Source organism: Trachypithecus francoisi, unplaced genomic scaffold, assembly GCF_009764315.1.
Source record: "Trachypithecus francoisi isolate TF-2019V2 unplaced genomic scaffold, Tfra_2.0 Lachesis_group15, whole genome shotgun sequence".
NCBI classification, from domain to species: Eukaryota; Metazoa; Chordata; class Mammalia; order Primates; family Cercopithecidae; genus Trachypithecus; species Trachypithecus francoisi.
Window position 1 is genome coordinate 22084942 of NW_022681460.1, and position 20659 is coordinate 22105600.

A 20659-nucleotide genomic window follows, 5' to 3' on the forward strand; every position below is an offset into this window, starting at 1 on the left:
AAGAGGCTTTATCTAAACTCAGATCTACTGACTCCTTCTCCATTATTTTTTTTCACTATACCAATCTCTCAGGCAAAAAAGAATGTATCTGTAAAGTATACGCAGGAACAACTATTTTAATTAACTAAAATAGTATAAACAGTCTATTTCCTTTCATTCTGGGTGTAAAGTATGCACTTGATGACTGGATTAAAAACAGCACATGATACATCAATTGCATTTCCTGGTTTACAGTTTTAAGTAATAGAGAGTGAGTTATTTAAACTGCTCTTTTTGATAAACATACTATAAAGAGGGCTTTTTGTCCCAGTGATAATGTAAGAACAAGGTTCATTATTTTTAAGACAATTTCAATTCGGGGCCTAGCACATCATGCTTGAGAGCTGGTTTTTTCCTTCTGCGAATGGATCTTCTCTAAACTGGTGCAAACCACACTTTGCCTGCCAAACTTATGACTCAAAGGCCCCGAAGGGCTTTTTGTAGCCTCCCAGCCACAGCCCAGAAACCATAAGCTGTTTCCACGTGAAACGTCCAAACACGGTCTCTCAAGCCGAAGATCCGCTACCATCAAAGCTTCTGTATAAAAGGCAAATGAGGAGGCAGCGCCCCCTTCTGCTCCCACCCCCTTCTGCTCCCACCCCCTTCATGTCAGCAGCAGCCAATCGCTTTTCTCCATCTTGTGGCAGGCCCCTGGGATTGGCCAGGGACGGGACCGGCGCGGAACCACTGCGCGCACAGGCGGAGCGCGGGGACTTGTCCGTCACGTGCGGCCGCCCGGCCTCTCGGCCTCGCCGCGCGCCTGGCGGGGTTGGGGGGCGGGGACCAAGATCTGCTGCGCCTGCGTTGTGGGCGTTCTCGGGGAGCTGCTGCCTGAGCTGCTGCCGCCGCTACCCCCGCGTTCGGGTGTAGAATTTGGAATCCCTGCGCCGCGTTAACAATGAAGCAGAGTTCGAACGTGCCGGCTTTCCTCAGCAAGCTGTGGACGCTTGTGGAGGAAACCCACACTAACGAGTTCATCACCTGGAGCCAGGTACGGTCAGGCCACGGCGGCCTCTGAACCCCCTGAATAACCGCGTCCTCACTCGCTCTCCCGCGGGGTGGTCTCTCGCGGCCTTGCGGCTCGACGCTGCCTCCGAGGCCCGCGGTACGGGGCTTTGGCGTTCGGTCTCGCGGGGGACCCCCTGTATTGTTCGCTAGGGGAGCCCCGGGGGCCCGGCCGGCAGCTCCGCTCGCCCCAGGCCGCGGTGGGGGAGGGGCGGCCCGCGTGGGGCGTAGCGGCCCTGGCAGCCCCTTAACGGTCTGGTCCGCGTTCGGAACCGGCCCGGCGTCGCGAGGGGAATCGGCGAGCCGAGGGCGCAGGAGCCTCTTTACTGCACACTCATCCTCCGTCGTCCCGCCCGGCTCAGGGGTTACAAATCACAGAGGGGACGGGGAGTCCAGGGCCAGGATCATCGACCTGGTGCTTTACAGGAGGCGATCTTTACCTCAGCGACCGATCACCCCCTCCCCGTTCCCCCAACACTGCTTTGCATCTGGGATCTTTATGTGGAGAGCAGTCAGGGAAATAGACATGTTCAAACGCAGGTTACTGCTTATCAGTTGGTTTTAAAAATATATAGAAATTAACACATTCTTTCGAGTTTCTGTGCTATTTGTATAGTCGGATTATTAGGATTGTTTTAATAAAGTCCTAATAGGTGGTCAGTAACTTAGTAGTTACTAAATTTCACTGAACTGTTAAATTTAGGGGCATATCGATGTGTTGATTATTGGTCTGATCTCAACTCTGCTTGTAAACAAGGATGACCTTAGTCCAGCTCCTTTTGTTGTCTGGCCTAAGTTAAATCCGTAAGATGGATGGGTTGCCTAGGTGACCCAAGACCTCTTTCAGTTCCAAATACGAGATTCTAGGCAGAATGATTATTTACATCCACACTACCTTTACATTCGAATACAATCCTAGGCTGTTGGAATCATTTTATGAAGCGAAGTGATTAATTCTTATTGTAGATGATCACCTATTAAGGCATATTTTCATGTGTGTAGTTCTTGAGAAGAGTAAGTGAAAACTACCTGCATAGTGCCTGGCACCTGTTAAGTGCTGAGTAAATGTTATCTCTCGTCGTCCTCTCTTTCCTGTTCTCCTCCTATTATAGGAACTCTCAGTTTTATTTACTTTTATCTTAACAGGGAGTGAGCACCATATTAAGACCCTGAAGTTTTGACTGCTGTAATACCATAGTTTGCCTTGTGTTATTATTTGTTCTTTTTTCTAACTTCCTTCTAGGGTTTAATTTTTGTGTGTTCCTTATGAGCAACTGAGTTATCCTTTTAGACCCACTCCCTGCTTGGAGTTGAGTGCGGGGAGGTGGTGGGGCGGGGGCATCGTGTGAGTGTTTGTATTAAGAATTTAATGAGTTCTGTACAATTGTACAAAGCTAGGTGAAAATAAGAAAGCCAGCCACTAGCATGTACTTAAAATAAACACATGTCTCATGCTTTTCATCAGTTAGAAGGATTAAAAGTTGACAAGAAGGGTCAGCACAGACTGTTATTCAGACATGTATTCGTGTTAGAGATCGGACTGAGATTCTCTCCCCACGAAAGCTGACTTTATCATACCTTTTTGTCTTTTACGGGCCAGAAATAGGGGCCATATATATTGGCAGTTGCTTTTAATCAGAGTATCATGTCAGTCGTAGGCCTATTAAATTCTGATTAGTAACAGTGTTTTAATAGCGTTCTTATTTTCTGAGCAGTGTCAAATGTAAAGAGTTTCGTGCTGATCCATAAATGCATCATTCTGTGAGTTCTAAGCCAAATAAACAAGCCACTTAATCATTTTTTAATCCCATTATTAACTTTAAGCTTATGTGTTAACTAATTTTCTAATATGCCTATGGGACAATCAAAATGTAAGCTCAGTGAGATCACTGTGGCGGAGACACAGTAGATGTTTAATAATTGATGAATAAATGAGATCCCTCGAAAATGTAATGGAGTGGTAGGAATGATGAAGATAAAATTATATTTGAAATGAATCTTAGAGATCATCTAGGTTAGCCTCTTCATTGTATAGATAAGGATTTGAGGCTTGGACAGGTGAGATTATTTATCCATAATTATACAGCTCGCCAAGATTGGAGATGAGACTCTAACATAAGCTTGTCCAACCCGAAGCCCACATGTGGCCAAGGATGGGTTTGAATGCGGTCCAACACAAATTCATAAAGTTTCTTAAAGAAACATGAGATATTTTTGCAGTTTTGCTTTTAAGCTTATCAGTTATCATTAGTGTTAGTGTATTTTATGTGTGGCCCAAGACAGTTCTTCCAGTGTTGCCCAGGAAAACCCGAAGATTGGACACCCCCACCCTAATAGATTTCTGAGCTCCCAGATCAGTCTTCCACCAATAGAACTAGACAATACAAGTTGACATCATATTTAGTTTTATACCAAAATGTTGCTTGCCACAAGCCAGTGGACAATTCTGAATAAATGTTGTCTAGGGCTAAGCCTAGTTGCTTAGTCAGTTGTCTCACTCGTGCTCTCCATTAATTTTTCTAAAAGCAGTACTAACACTGAAAAGTAAAACTTTAACAATAATGTTAGGTGGAAAAACCAAAATAAGTTACTTTCATCTTTCTCTTTTCTTTGATGAATAAATGAAATCCCTAGAAAATGTAATGAGAGTGGTAGGAATGATGATATAATAGTCCTCAGCAGGCTTTGAATTTCTAAGTGGCAGAGACTATATCACATTCTTTTTTTTTTTTTTTTTTTTTTTTTGTAGTAGATTATCACTCTGTCACCCTGGAGTACAGTGGCACGATCTCAGCTCCCTGCAACCTCTGCCTCCTGGGCTCAAAGGATTCTTCTGCCTTAGCCTCTTGAGTAGTTGTGATTACAGATGCACACCACCATGCCTGGCTAATTTTTGTATTTTTGGTAGAGAGGGTGTTTCATCATGTTGGCCAGGCAGTCTCAAACTGCTGACCTCAAGTGATCCGCCTGTCTTGGCCTCCCAAAGTGTTGAGATTACAGGTGTGAGCCACCGGTGCCCAGGTACTCTCATTTTTTGAAAGTGGCTATTTATGGTGGTTTCTGGTTTCCTTAAAACTTGTGTTGTACTTCTGTTGAGCTAATTTAGCATTTATACTATGAAAATCATTGAGAACTTTTAGAAGAAGCAGTTGTTTTGGGAACCAGACAACCTTTTGTGCAATTTTTTTTCAGTGGTGGAAAATAATTTATTTCTCTACCTTGAGTGTAAGGCAAGGGGAAAAAACTCTTACCAACGGCGTTTTTCCAAAACCAACTGCGTTATCCAAATTATCTCTGGATAATATCTCTGGAGACTTATATAACTTTAATTTTCCTTGAAGTTTGCAATATGACAAAATTGAAAAGTGAAATAAACCTCTCACCATTAAATACAAGAATATAATGGTCTGAACAATTGAAATTGTACTTAAATGTGTTACTGACTCTAAAATAATAGAAATGCCTTAATTCCAGACTGTCTTTAAGAAAGCATAACGTGACTAGGTGCGGTGGCTCATGCCTGTAATCCCAGCACTTTGGGAGGCCAAGATGGGCAGATGGCCTGAGCTCAGGAGTTTGAGACCAGCCTGGGTAACATGGCGAAACCCTGTCTCCACAAAAAAATACAGAAGGTAGCCAGGTATGGTGGCATGCATCTTTAGTCCCAGCTACGCAGGAAGCTGAAGAGGGAAGATGGCTTGAGTCCACGAGGCAGAGGTTGCAGTGAGCTGAGATCACACCACTGCAAGCCAGCCTGAGCAACAGAACAAAATCCTATCTCAAAACTACGACGACAACAACAACAAACAGAAAAGAAAGAGTGTTTTACATATTTCCATTTTATCCTTACTCTTCTGAAAAACAAAAATGAAAAGTTTCATTTTTTAACATTTCCTTTAAATGTAAAATTTTATATATCTGCTCTTGGCTTTGGTAGTCTGTTGTCAGAATCAAGTACAGAGATTGTACTGTCAGACAACCTAAAGCTGTTTTAAATCTTAAGTGTCCTAAAGAGAGGGCACGTATTAGCTTGGAAGCAACTGGTGAAACTTGATATTCAGAGAAGAGAATGTAGAGATTAAATGAAGTTATATAGTAAAAAACAACCTTTACAAGTTAATGAAATGTGGTAACCAGTGTACGCTGAAGTGAAGCAGTATAAAAGAAGGAAAGAACTGGAGGGTCATTCTTTCGTCAGTGTTGTTACCTTTGTCTCTGTTTTTCAGATTGTTTGAGAAAATGAAGTGATTTCCACCAAAGACTTCATACCCAGCTTTTCCCCCCTTGTGTGTCCTTTGGCATTCTCTGCTTCTCTATCCCCCTCATGTCAGCAGAAATGAATTAGGAAATAGGTAGGAGGGAGAGAGAGCAAAAACAGAATTTTTCCGTTGTTTTCTAGCTGTTTTGGATGAATTTGAGCAGTAGGCCCTTGGACTTCACAAAGTACTAGTATTGTTTTGAACATCCCAGCAACCATTGCATTATTTCAGTGTTTCAAAGTCAAAATAAGAAAGACTGCAAGTGTGGGAAGATGGGGGTAAAATCCAACTTAGATAGACCTGCAGAAAAGTTGAAAGATTGATTTTCAAGTATTTTTATTTGTATATATAAGAGAAAGAATGAGCTAAAGACTCCAAAGGAGTGGCTGGTACATATTAAAAAATTATAGATTGGTAAGTCACAAATTTCTGTTCTGAAAAATGTTTTAAAGTAATGTGGCTGAAGTATTAGATTATTAGGAATATTTTGAGTGTTCTAAACCAAGAGTGCCAAATGGTTAATTTGGAGAGTAACTACCGTTTCTACTCTTTGGAATCTTGCCAACATTTGTGGGTAGGGTTTAAGGAGAAGGTGCCTGTCTTTCCCACCTCACTCAGTAGTAGTTTTCTGATCCTTGTAAATACTTAGAGAGAGGGAGATTCTGTGTTGTATTGCTTGAACCTCACAGGTTTAAAAGGGAGGAAGATGAATTTTTGCACTCAAGTTATTTACTAATTTTAGAATAGAGACTGAGGGAATACAATAAGCAGAGATAGAGTGATGTGAATGAATAAGGAGTGTTTGTGAGAGAGAGTGAGCACAGGTCTAAGCAAGAGATTATTGTCATCTCCCTATTTTATATAATCAAATAGTTGAAACTCTAAAAATTCAGTTTGTTTGGCCAAAGATTAAGTTAGTCAGTCACAGATATTTGTTATGAATCTGTTATGACCTGATAGTGTGCTGGGTATTAGGAATTCATTCAGTAGTGAACCAAAGTGCCTACCTTCATGGAGCTTACATTTGAGTGGTGGATATTAATAAGTAAAAAGTAAGCAAATACAGGCTGGGTGTGGTGGTGCATGTCTGTAGTCCCAGGTACTGGGGAGGCTGAGTTGGGAGGATTGCTTGAGCCCAGGAGTTTGAGGCTGGCCTGGGTAACATACTGAGACCCCTGTCTCTTAAAAGAAAAAAAAAAAATTAAAAGCAAGCAAAACACAATTAATATAATTTCAGTTAGTGATAAATGCCTTTAAAAAAGCAAGATAAACTGTGTATTGATTAAGGTCCAATCATAAGTCAGAAGCCACAGGTATTTTCAAGAGGGTAAGTTTAATAGAGTTACTGATTTTATCAGGGAAATTAAAGAAAATTCAAGGAATACAGGAATAGTTTTAAGAAGCAGCTACTACTGATAGGGCTGAGATAGAGTGCCCAAGTAAGAACGCTTTTTGCCAAGGCTAAGATTCTTACCTTGTTGGAGAGGATATGGCCATGACTCAGTAGCAGAGAAGTCACTGGTGTTGCTTTGGTGGAACTTACTGGAAATGCATCCTTCAAAACTTGCTGGAGAATATGCCCTCTAGGTGAGAGATTGGCAAACTACAGTCCTTTTGCCAGCTGTTTTATAAATAAAGTTTAATTAGAACACAGCTATGCCCAATCTATTTACATATTGTCTGTATCTCTTTCTCACTACAAAGGTAGAGTTATGATGTTATAATCTGCAAGCCTAATTTACTATTTGTTCCATTAAGAAAAAGTTTATAAATCCCTGTTCTGGAGTACCCTAAAAAACTGTTTATGGGGAGATATCTTGTTAGAGATATTCTGCTTTGAAACCTCCCCAGAGAGGGAGAACCAGGGAAAGCTGATGGCCTTTGAGTGTCGCTGACCACCATTAATATCAAGAGGTAGGCACTAGAGAACCTTCCTCCACTGCAGAAGCTTGCCAAGGATACATGAGTCAGGAACAAGAACTCCTTTTTCTTGGAATATCTCTGTAGTATCCCATACTGACAAAATTTAACATTATGGCACCTAGAAAAATAAAGATATTGATTTAAGGGACCTAGCTCTATGCTTGTAGAGCAGACAATGAAGAATGAATTTGGAGCAATACATTGATAACTGACCCATAAACAAACTAGGATTTGTGGATATTTTAGGTAAGGTGATGAGGAAAGCCTCTCCAAGGAGATGATATTTGAGCAGAGATCTAAATGATTAGAAAAGATGGGCCAGACAGAGGGGAATGACAAAAGGAAAGGCCTTGAATGTGGCTGTTCAAGGAAGCAGGAAGGCCCATGTGGTTAGAGTATCTTTAGGGAATAGGAGAGTGAGAGTAGGGAGGTAGGGATGAGCAGATGGTATAGGGCCCTAGATCTGTAGTAAGAAAATTGGAAATGAGGGGACCGGTTAGAAGACTATCACAGTTTTCCTATATGGTATTGAAAATATTGGTGGTTGAGACTAAGGTAGCAGCAGTCGAGGTATTGAGAAGTAGTCAGCTTTGAAATATTCTTTGAAGGCAGAGCTGCAGGATTTGCTGATAAATTGATAAATTGGCTATGGTTGGAGGAACGACAATTAAAAATGATTCATAAATTTGGTTTGAACTACAGGATAAATCCATTTGCTGAGGGAAGATAAGTTAGAGATTCTTTTTGGCCTATTCACTTTGAGATTAAAAATGGATCTGTAGTAGTATTTGAAATTTGAAAATTGTTTAATTTTTCTTAAGTTTGACCATGCCTAGTCATATGGCCACATCTGATTTCAAAAGGGATGGGTAAGTGCAGTGCTAGAAAAAAAAAAAAGAATTTTTTGAACAGCTTGACTGACTTCCATACTCCAGGATGTCCAAGTGGAAATGTTGAATAGGTTGTTGAGTATAAGACTTTGGCATTCATGGTGGAGTTTGGACCTTGTAACTGGTAAAGCCATGAGACTAAATGAAATCATCATCTGTGAAGATAGAAGGAACCAAAAGATTTATTATTCCAACATAGAGAGTATGAAGACAAAAGTCAGCAAAGGACACTGAGAAGGAACAGTGAAAAAGAAGGAAAAATCAAGGGAGTGAACTCATAGAAAGTAATGAAAGAAAATGCTCAGGAAGGAGATCAACTGTGTCACATGCAGTTAGGAATATTCTTGTATATCTCTCCTGATGTATATAAGCAAGTTTCTCTAAGGTCTGTACACTCACATCAATTGCTGGGATATAGGGTATGAAATGTTTAACCTCAGGATAGTGCAAGTTATCTTCCAAAGAGACCACACCAGCTTATTCCACTCTTAGCCATTTAGGAGATTTTTCTGTTAATCTACCTCTTCAAAACTGTGTATTAGTTATTGTTCTTAATTTTTACCAATCTAATTGATGTAAAGCATTGTCTCAATGAGGTTTTGATTTATATTTTCTTGATTATTAATGAGTTCTAAAACCTTTTCACGTTTCTTGGCCATTTGTGTTTCCTGTTCTGTGAAATGTTTGTTTTGCCATTTTTCTGGTTTTTTTTATTATTTGTGAGAATTCCTATATATTCTACATACTCACTTTTCAAGTTTATGTGTTGGCCATATCTTCCAGTTTGTGTTTTTTTACCTTTTAGTTTTCTAGCACCTTTACTGAGTAGTTCCTCCTTTTCTAGTGATGTGTATTGCCACTTCTGTCTTATGTCACAAGTACATATAGATATTGTCTTAATCAGTTGGGCTGCTGTAGCAAAATAACATAGACCAGGTGGCTTCAACAACAGAGATTTATTTTTTACAGTTCTGGAGGCAGAGAAGTCCAAGATGAAGGCACTGGTCATTTCAGTTCCTGCGTCAGAGCTTTCTCTGCTTTGCAGAGAGCTGCCTTTTCTCTGTGTCTTCACAATGGCAGAGAGAGAGAGAGAGAGAGAGAGAAGAGAGAGAGAGAGAGAGTGAGTGAGTGTATGTGTGTTCTGGTCTCTCTCATCTTATAAGGACACTAAACCTAACTTGGGGGTCGTATCTTCATTACCTCTTCTGAACCTAATTACCTCCCAAAGGCCCTGCCTCCAAATACCATCATATCAGGGGCAAGGGTTTCAACATAGAATTTTGGGGGACACAAACATTCAGTGGTTTTGTTTCTGGAGTCTTTATGCCATTCCATTGGACAATTTATCCTGTGCCTGTCTTCTGCTATCTTAATTACTGTAGCTTCAGAAAAAGTATTTTGGTAGGGTAATCTATTCTTCAGGAGTGCCTTAACTATTTTTGGTCTTTAGCTCTTCCATATACGTTTTAAAATCAAGTTTCATTAAAAAAAAAAAAAAAAACCTTTTGGATTCTTGCTGCAATTGCATCAAAACGATATAAATCAGATTCGGGAAAATCGATATCTCTATGTTGTGTATTCTCATGACAAGGCATATTTCTAAATTCATTTTGTTGATTTATAAATGTTTCCTATTAGGCCTTGTGGATCTTTGTTCATTTTCTTCCTGGATGTCTTATATGTGTTTTAAATGGTGTTCTTGACTTAAAAATAGATTTCTAACTGTTGCTGGTAATTAGAAATACAAGTAATTTTTGTATATTGATAATCAGTGAGCAAATCATTTTACCGATTTCAGTTTTCTGAGTACACCCATAGTATCTGTGATTGATATTTATTTTCTTCCTTTCAGACCTTTATGCCTTCAGTTTTTCTTTTGGCAGTAACTAAGAGTGAATAGTAGCAATTATCATGGGATTTCGGCTTTGTTCTTAATTTTTAAAGGGAATGTTTTTAATGTTTCCCCCTTACTAGCTGTTAGAATTGAGAGTTTTTAACTTCGTGTTTTCTTCTTGACATCAAATGTCGAGTAACTTAGTGGGGAAGGGACTTACTAGAATGGAAGACACAAGAAAAGATTGACTTCAGGGGAAACAGGAAATGGGTTGAGAACATACTGAGTTAACATAGTGTAAAAAATGTTAAAAATTTTAAATTGAAGTGTGTAATTTGAGGTGATCATGGACAGGGATGTAGATGTGTTTATCATCATATAAAATAATAATAAGATACCCTACTGTGGATATAAATATTCTTTTATATATATATATATATAATATATTCTTTCCTTTGTCTTTCCTTTGTCTAAGGAAAGAATATGAATGATGCCATAATCAAGGATAAAAACCTAAAAAACACAACTACTTCTTATTTGATAGGTGGAAGAAATTGAAAGGAAATATGAGAGATAAGAGACTCAATAGTGTTTAACATCAAAGCCCAGAGAGTAGAACATTTAAGGAGGTAATTGTTAGTTGTACCAAATGAAATGCCACAGAGAGGTATAGGAAGATCAGGACTGAAAAGAGGGCATTGAATTTGACATTTGACATTTTAGAAATCTGGTTTCAGTCAAGTGAGGGAACCAAAACCAGTTTTCAGTGAGAGTAAGTGGATGGTCCTAAATTGGAGAAGGGGGGTTTAAAATACCTGCTTGTTAAATTTTGCAGTTAAGGAAGAGACAAATGGGTAGATTGAAAAAGAAAGTGTAAGAGGGAAAGTTCTTTTAAGATAAGAAAAGATGTATGCATTTTAATTTTGATAATTACCTAGTTGCCAATACTGGTTATTGTCAAAGGTTGTAAATTTAATCTAATAAGGGAAAATCATTATTTGTTTTGCTTTACATTGTTCAATTATGAGTCTGGGCTTCTGCTAAATTTCACAGTGTGTTTTTCATCAAAATTGTGTTTCTGTTAGGAAGAAAGTAGAGGAGAGTAGAGATAGAGTAAGAAGCTAGCAGTCTCCCTGGATAAATTTATATTTTATCTATATGTCTTCTTTGTTTATTATGTCATGTCTCCAAAAGCTTGGTTGTAAAGAGTGAGAGGGCATTGAGCTCTTATTTTTCTTCCCAAATGGAAAATTTCTTAATCCTTTTTTGTCCTGATTATCCCCCAATTTGAATGCCATCTTGACTTATTACCTGGTAAATTCTCAAATAGAGTTGCTGGTTCATCTATCCTTTCTAGTCAGTCCATTCATCTATTTAATCACTTTTTCTTTTGTACTAAATTGTTGACACTATGATTTTATAATCTGTGTTGGGTAAGGTTAAAATACTCCCCATTGTTCTCAATATTTTCTTGTTTGTTGTTATGTAATTATTTTGACAAATGAACTTAAGTACCTAATGTTTGGTTATAATAGCATCAATTCATCTTTACTCCACAAGTCATTTGTTTAATAGAGAATTTAATGTATTGGTTAATTTAGAGAGGATTGACACCTTTACAATACTGCATTTGTCTTCCTTTTATATTTCTGTAGTTTTAATATTTTTAAAGTTCCTGTATATGTTTAAATTTTATTTTCAGATACTTAACATTTTTCTATTATTATTGGGTTTTTTATTCCATTTTAGTTTCTAATTTTTTTAATTATGGTAAAATATACATAAAATTAACCATTTTAAGTTTGTTAAGTTAGATTCACATTGTTAGACAACCATTATCACCACCCATCTCCAGAACAATTTTTATCTTTCCACGCTGAAACTTGATACACATTTCACAGTAACTTCCAACTCCTTCCTCTCCCCAGCCCCTGACAACCACCATTCTACTTTTTGTCTCTGAAATTGTCTATTATGGAAACTTCATATAAGGGAAATTGTACAGTGTTTGTTCTTTTGTGACTGGCTTATTTCACAGCATAAAGTTTTCAAAGTTCTTTCCATGTTGTAGCTGTGAGAATTTCCTTTTTAGGTGAAATAATATTTCATTGCATGTATATACCATATTTTATCCATAGATATTTCACAATGTGTTGGTGGATACTTAAGTTACTTCTACTTTTTGCCTATTGTGAAAAATGCTACTGTGAACATGGGGTACAAGTATCTGTTTAAGTCATTGCTTTTATGTTTTGTTGTTGTTGTTTGTTTGGTTTTTTTTTTGAGTGTATACCTAGGAGTGGAATAGCTAGATTATATGTTCTTTGTTTAATTTTTAAAGGAACTATCATATTGTTTTCCACAACAACTACACTATTTTAACATTCCCAACCAATATTGCACCAAGATTCCAATTTCTCCACATCCTTGCCAAAACTTTTTTAATGTGTTTTTGATAGTAGCCATTCTACTGGACGTGAAGTGGTATATTGTTTTAGTTTTGATTTTCATTTCCCTAATGATTTGTGTTACTGACCATCTTTTTATGTGCTTATTGGAAGTTTGTATATATTCTTTGGAGAAATATCTACTCAGTTCCTTGCTCGTTTTTTGATCGGGTTGTTTGGGGTTTTTTTGTCTTTTGTTGTTTTTGAATTTTAAGAGTTCTATCTATGTTCTGGATATTAACTTCTTATGAGATATATGATTTGCACTTTCTTTCCGTTCTGAGGGTTGTCTTTTAAATCTGTTGGTAGTCTTTTCATAAAAGTTTTTGGATTTGATGTAGTTCCATTTGTCTGTTTTTGCTTTTGTTGCCTGTACTTTTAGTGTTACATTTACTAAATCATTGCTAAATCTAATGTCATGCTTTACTACTGTTAAAAGTTTCTTTAGTGCTTGTGTTTAGGTCTTTGATTGATTTGAAGTTAGTTTTTATATATGGTATCAGCTAAGGGTCTAACTTCATTTTTTTTTGTATGTAGATATCCAGTTTTCCCAGCACCATTTGTTGAAAAGACTGTCCTTTTTTAATTGAATGGTCTTGACACTTGCCAAAAATCCTTTGGCAGGGTTTATTTCTGGGCTCTATTTTATTTCATTGATCTATATGTTTGTCTGTATGCCAGTACTGTGCTACTTTGATTACTTATTTTTATAGTGTTTCCAGGTGTTTGTTTTTTGTAGAGAAAAACACTAGTGACGTTTAATATTAATTTAGTAACCACGTATCTCACTGAATTCTTAAAGGATTTTTTAATTGATTGTACAGCGACTAGGATTGCAACCCCTGCCTTTTTTTTTGTTTTCCATTTGCTTGGTAGATCTTCCTCCATCCCTTTATTTTGAGCCTATGTGTGTCTCTGCACATGAGATGGGTCTCCTGAATACAGCACACTGATGGGTCTTGACTCTTTCTCCAATTTTCCAGTCTGTGTCTTTTAATTGGAGCATTTAGCCCATTTACATTTAAGGTTAATATTGTTATGTGTGAACTTGATCCTGTCGTTATGATGTTAGCTGGTTATTTTGCTCATTAGCTGATGCAGTTTCTTCCTAGCATCGATGCTCTTTACATTTTGGCATGTTTTTGCAGTGGCTGGTACCGGTTGTTCCTTTCCATGTTTAGTGCTTCCTTGAGGAGCTCTTGTAGGGCAGGCCTGGTGGTGACAAAATCTCTCAGCATTTGCTTGTCTGTAAAGGATTGTATTTCTCCTTCACTTATGCAACTTAGTTTGGCTGGATATGAAATTCTGGGTTGAAATTTCTTTTCTTTAAGAATGTTGAATATTGGCCTTCACTCTCTTCTGGCTTGTAGAGTTTCTGCCGAGAGATCCACTCTTAGTCTGATGAGCTTCCCTTTGTGGGTAACCTGACCTTTCTCTCTGGCTGCCCTTAACATTTTTTCCTTCATTTCAACTTTGGTAAATCTGACAGTTAAACCAACAAAGATCAAAAGAGACAAAGAAGGCCATTACATAATGGTAAAAGGATCAATTCGACCAGAAGAGCTATCTTAAATATACATGCATCCAATACAGGAGCACCCAGATTCATAAAGCAAGTCCTTAGAGACTTACAAAGAGACTTAGACTCCCACGCAATAATAATGGAAGACTTTAACACCTCACTGTCAACATTAGACAGATCAATGAGACAGAAAGTTAACAAGAATATCCAGGAATTGAACTCAGCTCTGCACCAAGTGGACCTAATAGACATCTACAGAACTCTCCACCCCAATCAACAGAATATACATTCTTCTCAGCACCACATCTCACTTATTCCAAAATTGACCACATAGTTGGAAGTAAAGCACTCCTCAGCAAATGTAAAAGAACAGAAATTATAACAAACTGTCTCTCAGACCACAGTACAATGAAACTAGAACTCAGGACTAAGAAACTCAATCAAAACCGCTCAATGACATGGAAACTGAACAACCTGCTCCTGAATGACTACTGGGTACACAACAAAATGAAGGCAGAAATAAAGATGTTCTTTGAAACCAATGAGAACAAAGATACAACATACCAGAATCTCCTGGACGCATTTAAAGCAGTGTGTAGAGGGAAATTTATAGCACTAAATGCCCACAAGAGAAAACCAGAAAGGTCTAAAATTGACACCTAACATCACAATTAAAAGAACCAGAGAAACAAGAGTGTTTACGTTCAAAAGCTAGCAGAAGGCAAGAAATAACTAAGATCAGATCAGAAGTGAAGGAGATAGAGACACAAAAAACCCTTCAAAAAATCAATGAATCCAGGAGCTGGTTTTTTGAAAAGATCAACAAAATTGATAGACCGCTAGCAAGACTAATAAGGAAGAAAAGAGAGAGGAATCAAATAGACACAATAAAAAATGATACAGGGGATATCACCACAGAACCCCCAGAAATACAAACTACCATCAGAGAGTACTGTAAACACCTCTACGCAAATAAACTAGAAAACCTAGAAGAAATGGACACATACACTCTCCCAAGACTAAACCAGGAAGAAGTTGAATCCCTGAATAGCCCAATAATAGGCTCTGAAATGAGGCAATAATTAATAGCCTACCAACCAAAAAAAGTCCAGGACCAGACGGATTCACAGCCGAGTTCTACCAGAGGTACAAGGGGGAGCTGATACCATTCCTTCTGAAACTGTTCCAATCAACAGAAAAAGACAGACTCCTTCTGACTCATTTTATGAGGCCAACATCATCCTGATAGCTAAGTCTGGCAGAGACACAACAAAAAAAGATAATTTTAAACTAATATCCCTGATGAACATCAATGTAAAAATCCTCAATAAAATACTGGCAAACCAAATCCAGCAGCACATCAGAAAGAAAGGTTATCCACCGTGATCAAGTGGACTTCATCCCTGGGATGCAAGGCTGGTTCAACATACGCAAATCAGTAAACATAATCCAGTATATAAACAGAACCAAAGACAAAAACCACATGATTATCTCAATAGATGCAGAAAACACCTTTGACAAAATTCAAAGCCCTTCATGCTAAAAACTCTCAATAAATTCGGTATTGATGGAACGTATCTCAAAATAATAAGAGCTATTTATGACAAACCTATAGCCAATATCATACTGCATGGGCAAAAACTGGAAGCGTTCCCTTTGAAAATGGGCATAAGACAGGAATGCCCTCTGTCACCACTCCTATTCAACATAGTGTTGGAAGTTCTGGCTAGGGCAATCAGGCAAGAGAAAGAAATCAAGGGTATTCAGTTAGGAAAAGAAGTCAAATTGTCCCTCTTTGCGGATGACATGATTGTATATTTAGAAAACCCCATCATCTCAGCCCAAAATCTCCTTAAGCTGATAAGCAACTTCACCAAAGTCTCAGGATACAAAATCAATGTACAAAAATCACAAGCATTCTTATACACCAATAACAGACAAACAGAGAGCCAAATCACGAGTGAACTCCCATTCACAATAGCTTCAAAGAGAATAAAATACCTAGGAATCCAACTTACAAGGGATGTGAAGGCCCTCTTCAAGGAGAACTATAAACCACTGCTCAGTGAAATAAAAGAGGACACAGACAAATGGAAGAACATTCCATGCTCATGGATAGGAAGAATCATTATCATGAAAATGGCCATACTGCCCAAGGTAATTTATAGATTCAGTGCCATCCCCATTAAGCTACCAATGACTTTCTTCACAGAATTGGGGAAAACTACTTTAACGTTCATATGGAACCAAAAAAGAGCCAGCATTGCCAAGACAATCCTAAGCCAAAAGAACAAAGCTGGAGGTATCACGCTACCTGACTTCAAACTATACTACAAGGCTACAGTAACCAAAAAAGCATGGTACTGGTACCACAACAGAGATATAGACCAATGGAACAGAACAGAGTGCTCAGAAATAATACCACACATCTACAGTCATCTGATCTTTAACCTGAAAAAAACAAGAAATGGGGAAAGGATTCACTATTTAATAATAGGCTAACCATATGTAGAAAGCTGAAACTGGATTCCTTCCTTACACCTTATACGAAAGTTAATTCAAGATGGATTAGAAACTTAAATGTTAGACCTAAAACCCTAAAAACCCTAGAAGTAAACCTAGGCAATACCATTCAGGACATAGGCGTGGGCAAGGACTTCATGACTAAAATGCCAAAAGCAATGGGAACAAAAGCCAAAATTGACAAATGGGATCTAATTAAACTAAAGAGTTTCTGCACAGCAAAAGAAACTACCATCAGAGTGAACAGGCAACCTACAGAATGGGAGATTATTTTTTCAATCTACTCATCTGACAAAGTAGAACCTACAAAGAACTCAGACAAATTTACAAGAAAAAAACAACCCCATCAAAAAGTGGGTAAAGGATATGAACAGACACTTCTCAAAAGAAGGCATTCATGCAGGCAACAGACACATGAAAAAATGCTCATCATCACTCGCCATCAGAGAAATGGAAATCAAAACCACAATGAGATACCATCTCACACCGGTTAGAATGGCGATCATTAAAAAGTCAGGAAACAACGTGCTGGAGAGGATGTGGAGAAATAGGAACTCTTTTACACTGTTGGTGGGACTGTAAACTAGTTCAACCATTGTGGAAGACAGTGTAGTGATTCCTCAAGGATCTAGAACTAGAAATACCATTTGACCCAGCCATCCCATTACTGGGTATATACCCAAAGGATTATAAATCATGCTACTATAAAGACACATGCACACGTATGTTTATTGCGGCACTATTCACAATAGCAAAGACTTGGAATCAACCCAAATGTCCATCAGTGACAGACTGGATTAAGAAAATGTGGCACATATACACCATGGAATACTATGCAGTCATAAAAAAGGACGAGTTTGTGTCCTTTGTAGGGACATGGATGCAGCTGGAAACCATCATTCTCAGCAAACTATCGCAAGAACAGAAAACCAAACACCACATGTTCCCACTCATAGGTGGGAATTGAACAATGAGAACACTTGGACACAGGAAGGGGAACATCACATACTGGGGCCTGTCGTGGGGTGGGGTGGCGGGCGAGGGATAGCATTAGGAGATATACCTAATGTAAATGATGAGTTAACGGGTACAGCACACCAACATGGCACATGTATACATATATAACAAACCAGCACATTGTGCACATGCACCCTAGAACTTAAAGTATAATAAAAAATAATAAATAAATAAATAGATTGTACAAAGATACAATTATGTCTACTGCAAGTAATTATAAAATGGTACTTCCTCTCAAAATCTTTTTTTTTTTTTTTTGGTCTTTATTGCACTAGTTTTAAAACAATGTTAATTCTGCTGGCTACATAATTGTATTTCATTTCCTCATTTCTGGTTTAGTGGAAATTCTTCTAATATTTCACCATAGAGTGTGATGTGGCATTTGGTTTGAGATATATTCCTAAACTTTTGAGGTTGACATCAAAAAGCTTAGTTGCAGTTTGGTATTTAATTGCAATTCATTTGTTGTTCCTGTTATCAAGAATAGAATGTTAGTCTGAAGACATCTAGGAAGGACTACTCAAGACAGTTCTGCGATGTATAAATATATCACCATGTGTCATAGGAACTTAACTAATTGACTTTTTCTTCTTTTTTTTTCCCTTGTAGAATGGCCAGAGTTTTCTGGTCTTGGATGAGCAACGATTTGCAAAAGAAATTCTTCCCAAATATTTCAAGCACAATAACATGGCAAGCTTTGTGAGGCAGCTGAATATGTGTGAGTATGGACAGCAGTTTATTTGGAATACTATTATCAGCTACTGATGAAGGCATTTTTTCCCCCATTAGGGTGGTAAAGGAAAATTATCCCATACCAGCACCACCAAATTTTGACTCATTTATTTTAGTTACTTGAATTTTGAATCTTTTTCAGATGGTTTCCGTAAAGTAGTACATATCGACTCTGGAATTGTAAAGCAGGAAAGAGATGGTCCTGTAGAATTTCAGCATCCTTACTTCAAACAAGGACAGGATGACTTGTTGGAGAACATTAAAAGGAAGGTGAGCTGTTGTGAACATGAGCTGATTCAGGTATTGACCTGGAGTGTGCTTGACCAAGATTTTTATTTCACCTGTTGAAAGTACAGAAATACACAACTGTTCCTTGTTGGGATGAATTAGGAAAATAAAGTTTTACTTGTTTCCCTGTATTTTTTTCCTAAGTTAGCTTAAAAATAAATAAAATAAAATAAGTTCCTGCTAGAATGTGAGCTCCTTGGAAGGCTTTTTCTATAGTTTGCTATTGTATATACAGTGCCTACAATAAGTCTTTTCTAATAATATAAATATGCCCACATAGTAGGCTTTCAGAAATACATTCAGTAATACATTTTTTAATGCATAATATCTTTTGGTAAAACAAGATATTTTACTAAATCTATAAAAGGAGTGGACCATGGAAGAAAATGGCCTAGCATGAACCTCTTACTGCATAAATTTAATTAAATGTGGAATGTGGCAATAAAGAGGCTTGGGGGAAACTGCAAGGAGTTTGGCATAAGGGGAGAATAAAAGACCCTAAGATATTCCTGCTTGTGGAAACTTTTTCACATTAAAAAACATTTTTTTAAGTACATTATTCCTTGCATTCCCTCCCATTGAGCTCTGAAGTTTATTCTTTCCCTAGCATTTCATCCCGGGCTTTTGGAACCAGATCTCACTTCCTGAACAGGCTACGAAAACCTCTTCTGATAGGGAAGCTTTGAGTTACAATCATGAGTGTTTACTGTTCCTTTGATTTTCTAAATTTACTTTTTCAAAGGTTTCATCTTCAAAACCAGAAGAAAATAAAATTCGTCAGGAAGATTTAACAAAAATTATAAGTAGTGCTCAGAAGGTTCAAATAAAACAGGAAACTATTGAGTCCAGGCTTTCTGAATTAAAAAGGTAAAGTTTTATTTCCAAATATAATTTTAATATGGGAATTGGGTATTTGTCTGTGTGTGTTGGGTTTGGAGGTTGTCTGATGTTTTATTGTAAGTACTCAGATCACTTTGTTGAAGCCAAGATCAAAGGTCATTTTTCTGCAAGTATTGGTTCCCTTTACTTTGATTTGTGGCCATAGACTTTACCCTAATATTGTTTTAATTATGATAGTCAGAAGAAGATATAAACCTAAGCATATCAAAACAATTTGATGTATAAGTCTTAGCGATAAACATTAGGTCTTTAAGATGATGTAGGAAATAGCATTCTACTTAGGTTAGCTCATATGGTATTCATAGACAATGGGGGCATATGACGTAAAAACCCTGTATGTTACCCATCCTTTGTTTAGTGGCTGTCGCTTAAGACTTCTCTGGGTGGGCTCTTAGGAAAAAGTAGGACACAAAAAAATCGGAAAACAATAATACAAGAGAGTTGCCCTGCTTAATACTTACTTCATATAGACTTGGAAAAGTGTTACTCAGACCTTTTATCTACAGAAAAATGCTTCATTGTATTTTACTACATTTCTTGGCACCATTATTCTAACTTGCCATACTAATAACTTGTATATAGAGTAGATGGTGTATTACTCTTCTTAGTAAGTAGCTGGAATTTTTCTGTATCCTAATAGGTGCCAAGGGCTTAAGAGTAGTTAGTTTACGTATTCTCTCTTCCATATCAAATGTGGGACATTACTTTAGTTAATCATAACTCAAATATCTTCATTAAAATGGGAACCTATGACTTTGATTTCTTTTTTAGTAAGCTTTAGGCTTTCCCTTTTTGTGTACTTTATTTAACAACTGGTTTACTGTATGTATCTTGTGTATACTAGCTGCTCTTTGACCCAGTTCCTTGGACCACAGTTTTAGCCCTTAAAGAAAGTGATCCCCAAATCATCTTTTGTGTCTTAGAGGAAGCTTTCTTCTTATCTTTTGTTTGTTTGTTTGTTTTTGTTTTTGTTTTGAGACACAGTCTCACTCTATTACCCAGTCTGGAGTGCAGTGACTTGATCTCACCTTACTGTAACCTCCGCCTCCTGGTTCAAGGGATTCTTGTGCCTCAGCCTCCCTAGTAGCTGGGATTACAGGCATGTGCCAGCTAATTTTTGTAGTTTTAGTTGAGACGAGGTTTCACCATGTTGGCCAGGCTGTTCTCAAACTTCTGACCTCAAGTGATCCGCCCACATTGGCCTTTCAAAGTGCTGGGATTACAGGCATGAGCCACCACACCCAGCCCTACGTATCTTTATTTAGTAAGCAGGTAACAAC

General features: G+C 37.8%; 1 protein-coding gene across 2 annotated transcripts in view; it reads left to right on the forward strand.

Moving 5' to 3' along the window:
* Window positions 1–751: 751 nt before the first annotated feature.
* The window catches only part of HSF2 (heat shock transcription factor 2), a 38549-nt gene continuing 18641 nt past the window's right edge, over window positions 752–20659 (forward strand). For both annotated transcript variants that reach the window (XM_033234433.1, XM_033234434.1), the window contains exons 1-4: window positions 752–1030; window positions 18069–18177; window positions 18334–18461; window positions 19222–19346. In XM_033234433.1, coding sequence (XP_033090324.1) covers window positions 938–1030; window positions 18069–18177; window positions 18334–18461; window positions 19222–19346 — 455 coding nt within the window. In that variant the 5' untranslated portion in view covers window positions 752–937. The remainder of the gene's footprint in view (window positions 1031–18068; window positions 18178–18333; window positions 18462–19221; window positions 19347–20659) is intronic.